General features: G+C 44.0%; 1 protein-coding gene across 1 annotated transcript in view; it reads right to left on the bottom strand.

The window, feature by feature from the left end:
• The window catches only part of EMCN (endomucin), a 105748-nt gene that overhangs the window by 30178 nt on the left and 62140 nt on the right, over nucleotides 1-13430 (bottom strand). Inside the window, exon 6 of the mRNA XM_019553065.1 lies at nucleotides 1809-1865. Coding sequence (XP_019408610.1) covers nucleotides 1809-1865 — 57 coding nt within the window. The remainder of the gene's footprint in view (nucleotides 1-1808; nucleotides 1866-13430) is intronic.

Genomic DNA, 13430 nt, shown 5'->3' with positions numbered 1-13430 from the left:
ATAGAGTCAGACTCTAGGGCAGAACAGTGGAAGATCATTTGCATTATTCACCAGCAGTCCTTCTGCTTTCAGCCAGAAGCACTAATATTAGTATTTGTTATATTACCTGGATCCAATGGAAGGGCTGACCTGGATTGAAAGACAGGGGCTGCTAAGAATACCTAGGAAGGAGGATAATATGGGCAAGTGACATCTTCATAGCTCCCCCAAGGATGCAGCTCTTCCCAAAAAGTTTGTTGAGGCACTTAAAAAATGTATGTATTGGTACTGGAGGCAAATTTAGAGCAGAGGTTCCCAAACCAGAGATTGCACCCCCAAGTGGGATCTGAGGCACCATAGCAATTCAGTGGTAAATAGTCAGGTTTGCACTGGAAGTGGGGTTGCAACCCTGGAAGACTGGGAGTTTCTGTCTCAGAGAGACACTTAAGTTGTGTATAGCTACACAAATACACTCACTGGTCTTAGAAATCAGAGCTGCAGTAACACTGCCCCATTAGATGCATGTCTTATACTATATACAGTAAGTAAGGGCCTAAATAGCATTCAGTTGCCAGCTGCTTGGAGACAGTCTGACCCCTTTGACTTGAATGATTCTTTTAGTGTTAAATTAAAGGTTTCTGAAAACAGAATGATTGAAGGTCCCTCTACACATGCAGGTAAAAGCACAATGGAAATCAATATGTGATCCACATGTGCATGGCAGGAGTACAATTGTGGGATCATGCATTAGATCCCATTGTACCTTATTGCCAGTGCAGGGGGAGCCTGGGATTGTGATCCTGGGCTTCTCCTGCACCAGTTCCCTCAGCTGAGCCCCACAGCCAGCGGGACTTGCAGCAGGGCAGCATTCCCTGTGCTGTCCCTGCTGCGAGCCCTACATCTGGCATCAACTGCAGGACTTGCAACAGGGGCAGCGCTGCAAATGCTGCTTCCACTGTGAGCCTCATCAGCTGCAGGGCTTCCAGTGGGAAGAAGGCTGCTGCTGCTGCTGCGAGCCCTGCAGGTGATGAGGCTTACAGTGGAGGCAGCATTCTCCCCACTGCTGGCGCTATGAGTCCTACAGCTAAAGACACTGCCCGCTCTGTGAGCCCCACAGCCAGCGAGGCTCACTGGGGCAGCAGTGTTCTCCAGGCTGCAAACCCTGTGTCTGGCAAGGCTCCCAGAAGGGGCAGTCCAGGGAATTCTGCCACCACTGCCAGCCTTATCAGCTGTGGGGCTGGTAGCAAGTGGTGCACCCCTGTGACTAGGAGCCTCTCCACTGATGACCTCCCAGCCAGAGGGGAGCAGTGGGGCACATGTTCAGTTAACTGCATGATTAGAACAACCTACAAAGTTACTACACATTTTTTGTGGAATAACTGTGTAGCTTACTGCTTGCTTTATCACACCAGTAATTGGTTGAACATAAAGCTGGGTCACAACTGAAGGCAAGATAAACTGGTTAATCATGCCTTAAGTGTAACATGTACAGGGGGCCTGAGTCATACATTTCCCCATTGTCTTCACTCCACCGGGTAGCCAAGTTCAGGCTTTTCACTTGCATTACTTTGCCCTCAGTCCTTGGGAATAATTCTACAGCTCCAAGGTAAGAGCAGTGTCAGCTTGATGTTCATTAAGCCCTGTTTCTCTTGGAGAAAAGCCTTATAACAAAGACACTTAAATTAGTTTTGTAATAGGGTCCATGGTCCCGTAAGGATTAAGATAAGGCTGCCAATTTCAGTTTTGACAGAACCCCGATCACTCGCGCAGTACCACGCAGCTCTGCTGCAAATTGTAAAGATGGAGAATGAAGGAACATATTTACTCACTAGAAAAAGGGGCGCTGTCCACTGACTTGTCCTTGCCTCCAGCGCTGCCAAAACTTTCTGGAAAAGAAAAGAATAGTGTTTTACAGTCAATGTTTTGTTATCATTTTCTCTTCACCTACCCTTGCTGGATTTTTATACAACCAGTCCTGAAGAGAAGCACAACTCTCTCTATCTTCCTCAACATGTGTGCTCAGAAGAACAGAGGAGGTACCATTCGAGTTGACAGATTGCTTCAGTGACTTTGAGCCTGGGGGAGAAGTCTTCCATGATGGGGGTTTTAGCTGAAGGGATTCTGCAGTGGGCTAGGAGAAAATACCCATCAGGGACAAGGTATGTGCACCCTCATAGTGATTACGTGGCACCCTACCTTGGCACAATCTGCTCACAAACACACTAAAAGTGCATACAGTACACAGTCTCATTCAGGAAGTTCAATGTTATAGACATTTCCAACACGGCGAAAAAAAAGAAAAGAAAAGAAAGGTGGGTGAAACTTAAACACACATTTGAAAGAAGTCTGACTAAGGGATCTACAAGCAGAAGCTAATAATAAATGAAAAAACACAACGAGCTAAAATGTTAGTAGTCTAACTGCTTTCTTGAGTCAGGTGTTTCAGTGGGAGTTGGATGCTTTCTCTGCTGCATTTATAAAGAAGAGAAATGGTTGGTTAGTATAATCAACAGTAGGTGTTCTCTGGGGATTTTCCAGAGGCTGTAGTATAAGGCACTGTTTTCTACCTTCAGGCACTAATCTGAATTCGACTCAGGTATCAACTACCAAACAAGTTTATTACTGCACTGCAGAAAGGTTATAGCAAATCACTGAAGTTAAGAGAAGGCAAATGTCTATGCTTCTTTGCTTGCCATTCTCATCATACACAAATTAACAAAAAAAGGTTTGAGCCCTATATGCAATAGTACATGAGCCATTGTGCACCTCAAGTTGCACATACATTTATTGTAGCTGGGTGTGCAAACTTTGCAACTGCCCAAGTAAACGGAGAGTTAGGTGGGCAGCCACACAGCACATTTATCCAATATATCTGCATTTACCCTAATGTAAATGTGGAGCGGACACAAAATACTCAGCCCTATGCTAGCATAAGGCACTCTACTGTGGGGTACTAGTTACCCCATAGAAAATCTAGAGTACATGAGTAGGTTACATAGGCGTGCCAATTGTGTTCACAGCTCTAGTCAGTTTTTCTTATGTAGCACATGTTCACTGCAGAAACTATTACCAAGTCCGTCACCACTTAATGGTTATCTGTGTGCTGTGAACACTGGTGTACCTTACATTGCATGTACGTTACAGAGTCAACCTGTTGCATGTCTCCACCCCGAGGTGCCTAACAATAACATGTAAAGTTTAAGCGTTTATATAATTCATCTATGACATGAGAAATAGCTCCCACAAAGCAGACTACAGAGAGGAGAGCATGTTAAAGATACACAGTTGGACCTAACAGGGGTCACATATGTATTCTTCACTTATGTTACAGATAGCAACCCTGTTGGTGCATACGCGCTGTCCCCAAGTACTTGCAATCTAACCAGGCTAGGATTGGTTGGGGAGGCAAGGCAATTAAGTATTATTAGCCCTATGTTACATATGGGAACTGAGGCACAGAAAGAGCTTAAGTTGTTTTTGTAAGGTGGCCTCAGAGCTAGGCAGAGATTAGTCTAATGCCTTAGCCTTAGACTGTCATTTTTTTCATATAGATGCTGTAAAAATGTAGGAATGGCATAGATTTCTTGTAACAAATTGAAAATCTGGTCCATCTAAGTTTTAGAGCTTGGGCTCATCTGATGAGAGCTTCAGCTTTTCATAACAAACTATTGTGTCCAACTATAAAATAATACCTTGCCTACAGCTGCAAAAGGAGTGAGAGGGGCAGGATCCCATGTAGCGTGGCCACTGACCCTCAGAATACAGGTCATCCGCTTGGTGAGGGTTAGGGCCATTGGGCCCTTTGGCCAATCAGCAGCAAGCGGCAGGACCACCACAAAAAGGCCACCTTCCTCCCTCCCTCCAGGGCTGGTGTGGAACCCTGCTCCTTCTGGCTGTGCACCACCCTATCTCTAGACACAGCCAATAGAATTTCGAGGACAAATGGTTGACATGTATTTCCACCAATGAACTGAAAAACAGAGCTTTTTTCAATCTGTTCCTCATTCAGTAATGAACAGCGGACAAAGGGTTTAAACACAGGACGGTCCAGTATAAAACAGGACCGTGGCCACCTTAATCATATGGCCTGTTTTTCCAAAGGCTTTCTGGATATTACAGGTTTGCTGCGGTTTCCATACAAATAGATTCTCAGAACTGTTTAACATCCAGCGTGAACAGGGTGCCAGGGCACTGGACTAAGAGTCATGAGACTTGGGTTTTAGGCCTGGCTATTACTGATTAAGCCTGTGACCTTGGCAAGCTCTTTTAGTTCTCTGTTTCTTTTCCCGACCTGCCTTTGGCTTGCCTTAGACCATAACATGTTTAGATGAGGATTGTTTTTTAATGTATAGTGCCCAGCATAGTGGGGCCTTGTTCTCAAAAAGGGCATCATCTAATATAACATAGGTGATGGCTGTAGTCCAAGGCCATTATGTCTGCAAAATCAGAAGGTTCCTTCAAAATACAAAGTAACTTTTCCATGGTGTCTATCTGTGATGTGATTATAATGTATGGCTAAGAGTCTGCTATCTTAGATACTTTATGATGGTTAATTCTAATAATTTTCATAATTCAATGCTATTGCTTCAGATTCTCCAGAGGAATACTAGCAAACCATTCATTACCTACCTCTACTGCTATAGTAAGAATTAAGCAAGCAAACAAAATGTACAAGAACAACTGAAACTGTGTACTGATCTACTATAGCAACAGAAATAAAAAAGAAAGGCTTGCAGCATTAAATACCAGTCCTCCTCATCCCAAGTGTGAATTTGGAAGATGTGCAAGTTACAGAGAATAATCTATGCAGTATCACTGTTCATACTGAACTCTACTTGGACAGATTAAAAAAAACGTCAGCAATATTTTACAGAAGCCTATCAGAAAAAGAAAGCAAATCCAAGGTGCAACCTATACTGTTGTTGTTATTCAGCAAGAAAGAAGAAAATCCAGAATTATGTTCCCCACCCCCTGCAAAAAAAAATTCTGAAAAGAATGGAGCCAGTACCTATCAGTGAACAGCTGGCATTTAGTAAGTGTCTTACAAGCTTAAATGCCTAATTGAGAGAGGTAAAGGACTACTCCACATCTTCAAGTGTCACAAAGCCTTTTAGAGATGAATCTTCATTAATTACTTTAGTGCTCTTGGCTAGCAGTTTGCAGAGCAGCAGGAGTCATAGGCATTGTTAATGAGGAAGAAATGGACCTCACATCACATAATGCATAATGTTTACTGGCCCACTACTGTCAGCTGCAGTGTCCACTTCAGCAATTTTCAGTGCCATACAGTAATTCCTGCTATTGTCAGCAAGCTGCTGCCCTAATATCTTGATTAGAATTTGTTTGGAAAGTAAGAAGTTTGTAGTAGTGCTGAAGTGATGATGTTGCCATGATGATCCAGGAGATATGCAAGAGGCAAGAATTTTTGTGGGTGATAGCTTTTATTGAACAACCATGTGGTTGGTATACACATAGGCAAGCTTTCAGTTATCACAGAGCCCTTATTCAGGCCTCACAAAGTTTGCGAATGTTTCAGATGGGGAATCTAGCCACAAAACAAGTTTTTTATGATGTTATATTAAGCCTGACTTACACAAATAATATACAAGTTACAAATAGTTGGGCATATAAGTTTGTGAGTAGATGCATTGAGGTGGGGGCTATGCAACTTCAGCTATTTCTATCTGCTGTGGACCTCACTGTTAGCACCTTTGCTTTTGTGGCCTACATCCTTGAACACAGAAAATAGGGCTAGACTTATTCCTAGTGGAAGGCATGATTTCTGCTAAATGGGTGCGAACCAGAATCATGTAGCTTGTCTCCAAAGCTTGCATAGAGTTTTCCACTTCTTTCTTGCGTGCAGTTCAATGTGTTACATTTGATCTATGGAAGTCCTCCACAGTTTAGGACCTGGCTTTCTGAGCATCTGTTTTTCCATATATGTGCTGCCATGGCAATAGAATGCAGTTGGCATGTTATGAATGGCTATTAAGTAAGGTGTTTTGGGGTTCAATGGCAATGGCCAACTCATTTTAACATGCTTAGTAGGGCTGTGTGAAGCTTCAGTAACTGATTCAATCTGGAGGAGATTCGGCTTGATTCAGCAACAGAATCTCCCAATCTGAATTGAATCGGGAGACCAACTAAAAGGTCTGAATTGAATTGGAAGCCTTCAAATTGATTCAGAAAAGACTGTTGAGGTGAGCAGAGTGGGAAGGGAAGGGGCGTAGCCCACCACTTGCAGGGCATAGCCCACCACTTGCTCAGCCAGGGTGGGCTGGGAGGCAGGATGTGGGTGCAGCAGCGATGGGAGCAGGGGCTATGCCCTGCTGTCACTTGCCCCCTTCTGCCCAGAGTGAACACTGCCTGCATTGTGCCCCTCTTCCCACCCCGGCTGGACAAGCGGCAGCAGGGCATAGCTCCTGCTCTGAGCACTGCTGAGCCCACATCCTGCCCCCTCCCACCGCCCTACCCAAGTCCTGGCTGGACAGCTTGTCCCAGCCCCAATCCCTCTCTCCCCCACACTTTTTCCCTCCCCTCTCCACCCACCACAACAGATATACCAGCTGGAGGCAGCTGTGTCCAGCGTGGTAAGGACTGATGCCTGTTTAGTCTATGGCCCAATCTCTGAAGTGGTGCCGAATCTTCAGATCGACTTCAGCCAAATTGAGACCTGATCAAATCACTGTCCCTCTGAATCAAATCTGAATCCAAAGCGAATACTTGCTGCTTTGCACAAGCCTAATGCATAACACTTTTCCTCCAGCTGTTACTTAGTAAACACCATTATCTGGACGCTTCTATGCTCTTATGGTTCCGTATTATATTTGTTGGGTAAGATGTAAAAATCACTAAAGCAACCATACTTGTTTTTAGGAATCTTATCCTATGTGGTAGTAATAATGTGCAGAACTAGTAGTACGTGTAGGATGAAATATTTTCAGCATTATATAATCTGCAGCATATTCAATATAGGATCTGGCCAGAATAATTATATATTACCCTGATGCAAAGGGTCAGTACATGATAGCAGCAAAAATGCAGCAAGAGTGCCAAAAGAACTTCATGTGCCTTTAGGATTACAGTCTGTTCAGGTGCTCTTTTAGCCGCTGATGTAAACTACAGCTTTCTAGAGCTGCTGTAAGTTATAGCAACTTTTCCTCAACAGTCCTTGGTTTGCCTCACTGCCCATAAGAGCTGGAGTGCAGACTGTATGCCATGTGCTCACAGTCTAATTCCTCCTCTTAATAATTCCCCCAAATAAAAGAAGAAAATATTCACCACTTCCACCTTAGCAGGAAAGATAGTAGGTGGACCTTCTACTGTGCCCAATATTTTTTCTTTCTGTCAAACAGCTGGAGGAAGAGTGCTATACATGTTAAAATGAGTTGGCTATTGCCTTTGAACCTAAAAACATCTCCCCCCCATTCCCAATTCTCCCTTCACATCTCAACTCCTTGTCTGATCCTCTTCTTCCTGTCCCAGATCTCCTTTCTGGTCTTTACTATCAGTCTTCTTGAGTGGGAGTACTCTACTCCCAGTCTTTTTGGGGCATGCCCAATTAGGATGGAATCCTTTCAATTTTAGCTGCAAAGCTCTAGTAAACGTACTGAACATGCATGAAGTGTTGTTTCAAGGTCTTATAATTTGCCCAATTTTAGTAAATTTCCACAGAGATGATACAACTTCTTCTACTATGTTTCTACCAAACTTCAACTGTGTCTAGACAGAAAATGTACCAAGTCTGGAAGCAGCACTTTCAAACACATCATTGTGCTCCCTGTGTACTAGCTGCCCAACTGGAAGCCATGTAGCTAAATTTGTGCTGTGCAAGGGATAGACTAATTAGCACATGACCTTTAGGTCCCCATTCCAAAACATGGGGACACTAGTGCTTTCTAAAGAAAAGATATCCCCCAACAGCAAAAGGCTGTATTTTACCCAAGCTTTTTTCATAGAAACTAAGGAACCATTTGAGGTAGGCAGTAGTCAATATGTAAAATATCAGTCCAAACATGTAAAGTCTGGTAGAGTTGATGGCTCTGAAGTGGAAAATTTTGGGCAATCTTAATAATAGGCCCACCTATAACGTGCAGTTCTGCTCGGGTCACTTCAGATGTAGAGAAGACAGCGAAGTCCATTTCAGAACTCATAAACTATTTAATATGATACTACCTAATTCCTAAAGACTATAGTAACCTACCTTATCCAGCAACTGCAAAACATCTTCTAAGCCATCACCATTAGTAAAGCTAAACAGAGTTGAAAAAATCTTTTCCATACATAGTTTCACCTGGATTCTGTCAAAACTTGAAAGAACTAGAGATTAAAAAATATTTCTCTTTCTGTCTGTCCTTCCTTCTAGTCGAGCAGCTAATATGTAAACATGTTCTGGATAAGGATCAGCACTGGCACATAAATGCAACTGTGCTTATCTGAGCAATGCAGTCTCTGTTTTCAGTTATTTTCTAAATTATGAGGCATCATCCTCTGTTTGATGGTATAGTTCTATGCTTCAAGAAAGAAAAAGACAAGGGGGCAGCAGCTCATTGCTAACCATGTACTGTAATTGTTCTATCTATTTCTGGGTCACCACACCCTCTAGGGCTATAAATCAAAAAGGCAGATGTTCTGTATAAAGTATCTGGAAAGATTATCTGATTCACCATTGAAAGGTGAGGTGTACAAAATATGCTTAAACTAAATCTTTGTTGGAAGTTATGACAGAGGGCCGTCCCAAGGTTGGTCACAATGTCAGCCCACCTACCTGACTCACCTGCCATGCCTTTGTTAATATAAAATAGTTGTTTCTAGGCAGGAAGCTGCCCACTTAATGCCCCGATGCCAGGGCCATAATACATGGCTCCGAACCACTCCTACACTGTGTCCCATACCTCACAGATGACATCCAAAATCCACTATTACCCCCTCACCCCCTTAAGTGGGCTGCTCTCAGCTTCTGACCCAAACTTGGCCTTAGGCGTCCTCGGACATACCTTGGTCACAACTGTCACTATTACTCCCCCAGCTTCTTACCTGGGCCGCACTGTCTACCCCCTCTCTGGGGTCTCAACTCCAGCCAGCCTATTCACAGTCCTTCAGGCCCCCACGGATCCTACTCTATGCAACTTCTGGCTCTCACTCTACCCCCTTACTAGGGCTTCTGGGCCTGATGCCCCTTGAACCTCAGGTATCTGTCAACATGCCTGGACCCCTAACTCAGCCTACAGCCCACTCAGGCCTCAGGTGTCTGTCAACATGCCTGGACCCTGCCTCAGGCCCCACTCAATGGACCTGGGCCTTGTACTTTTCTGTTGGGGTGTGCTCCCCTGGCCTTTTCCCTCCATGGGTTACCCACAGGGCAGTGGGGGCTGAGGCTTTCTGGCACCCCATACTTGCCTTTCTCTAGGGAGGCATGGGTGTGGCATTTCCTGGGGACACCCCTCTGTAGGCAGCCCCACCATACCAGCCAACCCCAACAGGGGTGAAAACTGGCAGATGGTGAAAGACACCAATAACCTATCTTGTTCCATTTTATTCTCAAAAACCCACTACTAAAGTAGCCTCAATATCCTGTAGTTTCCTTTTTTCTTTTTTTTTGGAAGGCAGCCACATGAAACTGTTTTTACAAGTAAAACAAGTGCATAAATAACTCAGACAGAATACTGTAATCTAAATCAAAGTAACATTAAGAGCCTTAAACATTATTCATTGGTCTGACTGTACTTTTTGGTTAGGCCTATAATTACATGAGCCAAAGGTTTGCCAGTTTTATCATGTTCTAATTCTTTCAAACTATCTTTTCATGCTTCCTAACCACTAAGCAGCTGTGAGATAAGACTGCTGATCTGAGTTTCTGGATAATTATTTGTGTATATAAAGGGTCAAACCCTCCTTGTCTTACGCATATTAGTTGTCCTGTTAGTTCTGGAGAGAGAACTTCTCTGAGTTAAGTAAGAAGCACTTAACAGTCCAGACAGAGCAATGAAAATATCCATGGCTGTATTAGGAAGTTGATTCAGCTTAATTCAGCCTTCAGTAGGAAATCTCTTCATAGTAACATTGTATTTGGTGGATTTAGATTCTTATGGCCTTAACATCCAAAGTCCATGGTGAGTCCTTTACGAATCACCTCTTGCAGTGTAATAACAAAACATAATAATTTCTGCTATTGCTTACATGAGGGGTCAATGTCATCAACCTTTAAGAATGGGGGGCCACATCTTGCACTGGAGCAGTCACCACAGGTTTTCACTTCCCTCTGCAGCACCCCCCTCCACAACTCTCCCCGCTCCAACCCCTTACACTGACTGCTGCTAAATTCCATTGCCAAGGGAATAGATTGGCACAGCCAATCTCAATCTCAGCCACAGATTTAATGGCATGAGGCAGCAGTGCGGCATGGGGAACCCCTTGGGGTAGAGCAGGAACACAGGATGCTGCAGACGACACTGGCAGCACATGGCAGAGAAATGTATGGCTCAGGGTGGAGAAGGGGCTCCTGCTATCACATGCCACTGATCTTCAGAACTGTTGGCCAGATCCAATTTCTTCACAGGCTATGCTCTGCCACTCCCTTCTGTTGCTCTTTAGCCCTCTCTGATGCCTTTCTCACATCCCAAACAGCTGAAAGAGCAGGTTAAATTTTTCCATTAAAATGTCTTTTCAAAGGTTTTCTTTTTTTGCAGAAATAGAATTTCTACTTTCTGTTTGGAAAATCAAAATCAGTATATTGCTTTATGGTAGGTTGTTCCAACAGAAAGACTATAATGGAACTTGGACTGGGCCCTTTAAAAGTGAAAAGCCACACTTGCTCTGAGGTTGATTATTACAGATTTTCTTTTTGTAACTTAATACATATTTCATTGTAAAACATCCACTGGGAACAATTATGCACTGTGTTACTCCAGTTTTTTTATGTATGTAACCCAGTGACAATAGTAAAGACACATTGGAGTAAAGAGAAACAATATAATGATAAAAGCTAGTAATTCACGTATTTAATCTAATCACAGTGAAGAGCTGTGAAGGGCTGATAATATCCAACTGATGAATCTCTCTTAATTAATGCATTTTTACAGGACTCCAACCAAACAAGAAGGCACTGACAGGAGACCTGAGAGGTGCTACTAACTGTTGCTGTCTCAGGGCAAATATGCCACTTTTCCAATCTAACCAAAGTGGCCTGTTCAGTATTTAATTCACAAGTTGTTTCCACTTTTTCATTACCAGTTTACCATATATATTTTTTTAATGTTTTATCAGAAACTCAAAGGGTAGAACATTTTTCATCTCCAAGTATTTACACTACTGTTGATTCTACGGAAAAGAGTAGAAGTGGTTCTCAAAACCACAGTTAAGCAACTTAGGGTATTTATAGGGGTATGTACAACTCAAGCTGTCCAATTTCTATGTGAACAGGGACCACACAACCCAAGGGTCTTACTAAAAAGGAACTGAGAGCCCCTGGGGCTGCAGGCTGCACTCCTTCTCGCTGTAGCATGTGCTCCCTGATGCCAGCCCCCAATACATCCTATGCCTGCACCCTCCCAGCTGTACTGCATGCCCTCTGCTGCTCCCCTGCAGTTCCATTTTTTTAAATGCCCTAGGTGCAAGTGTTCATAGGGCTTTAAATGGTTAAAAATGGCCAATGCAGTAGAAATCTCCCCCACATTGGACTAGGTTGAAGTCTAAATGAATTGGGGTTCACATGTTTGAATGAGCACTTGTACACTTCCCCAGATACGTTTACAGAATTCATGGATGTGATCATTCAAGATGACTGAGATCTGAAACTTATGCATATAGTAAGCTGAAATCCATGTTAGCTGTTACATTTCTGTCAGCCAATGAGCCTGAAGTTCTTTCTTACTCTGGTCTTGGATACTCTAGATTAACTTAGAACCATCTTTCAGTGGAAGCATGTGCCCCTAGGTAGTAGCATCTGCTTGTCTTGAGCTGATCTTGAACCATGTTGACAGCTGCCACAGACAGCAGTCTGGATTGATTATGAACTGTTGTACAATTCCACTTATTCCTTCATGAAAGTTTGTTGTTAAGAAAAAATAATAGTCTAAATGAAACCATTGCCTTTAAGGAGATTGCATTTTAATGGTACAATTTAATCCAATATGCATTAAGAAATCCAAACAGGTGATCTGTCAGTCTTCCATAGACAAAAGAGGTAAACCAGGTCAATCAAAGCAACATGTTATATTTTTACCTTGGTATCAGCTTTCAGCTATGTTTACTTCCTAATGTTTAAACATCAAAAACCTCACTCTAAATTACACCCAGTGTATTTATTATCCCATGTGGATATTATGTAAGATTAATGGCTTCTAACCTTATAGTCATTTTATGCCCTAATTCAAGCTGTCCAATTTCTATGTGGACAGGGACTGCACAACACATGGGTCATACTAGCAGGGACTGAGAGCCCCTGGGGCTGCATGCTGCATGTCCCTCCCTCCCCCCACTGCAGCATGTACCAGTCCCCCTGGTGCTACCCTTTGCCTACATCCTCCCTTCCTGTACTGCATGGCCCCTGTTGCACTGTACAGAACACAACACTGCACTATGCACCCTGCCTCACCCTCACCTTCTAGACTGCAAGCTCACCCCACTGTACCACGCTGCTCAGGCACTGGACTACACTGCTGAGGCTCAGGTATCACACCTCAGGGTCCCCCAGCCCTGTGGGCTGCAGCATATACTGCGCTGCCCTACCCCTGGGGAAGGGGCAAGAAAGGGAAGCCAGATGGTAGGAGAGAGGAGCCTAGAGGGGATCTCAGTTGCTGCTGCAGCCAGTGATGCAGGGGATCAGTGGCTGGGTGCAAGCCTAGGGGCTGCAACTTAATGCCTTGTGGACTGCAGTGAAAAATATTATTTGATTATTCTTACAGCATTAGTTTGGTTTTCTGAATTGTTAATGATCCTAAAATTTACAACTGCCACAAGAGTGACTATATGTGGCAGTAGTAAGCAGGGGCAGCACTAGGGGGCTATAGCCACCCCATAATTTGCATTAACCCCCCCATAGCCAAACCCTACCAGCACCAACCCATCCAAGGCCTCCACTATCCTCAGGCCACTGCGGCTCACCCCACATAGCTGAGCTTGCCCTGCTTTTGCCCACAGAGGTGTGGTGCCTTAAGTGGGTATTGTTAAAAAAATGAATAAGTACGTTTGACCAGATGAGTAAGTACGTTTGGTGCAGCCCCTCCCCCCCAGTATTCTGTCTAGTCCACTTCAGCCCCCCACTGGGAAGAGGCTGGTGCTGCCCCAGTAGTAAGTCTTTCTATTTTATCTAATAGCTAGCAAATTGCCTGTGAAGAATGATGGGGGAGGAGAGGGGGGATGGAGTGCCACCATCCACCACCCTATGCCGCCACCACCTCTCAAGAGCGGGGAACGGGGGGGGGGGAGAAGAAGCTTGCCCCGCCATCCCC

This window comes from Crocodylus porosus, unplaced genomic scaffold, assembly GCF_001723895.1.
Source record: "Crocodylus porosus isolate Cpor-Errol unplaced genomic scaffold, CroPor_comp1, whole genome shotgun sequence".
NCBI classification, from domain to species: Eukaryota; Metazoa; Chordata; order Crocodylia; family Crocodylidae; genus Crocodylus; species Crocodylus porosus.
Note: the sequence above shows the minus strand (reverse complement) of the source record. Positions and strands in the feature narration are given on the sequence as shown.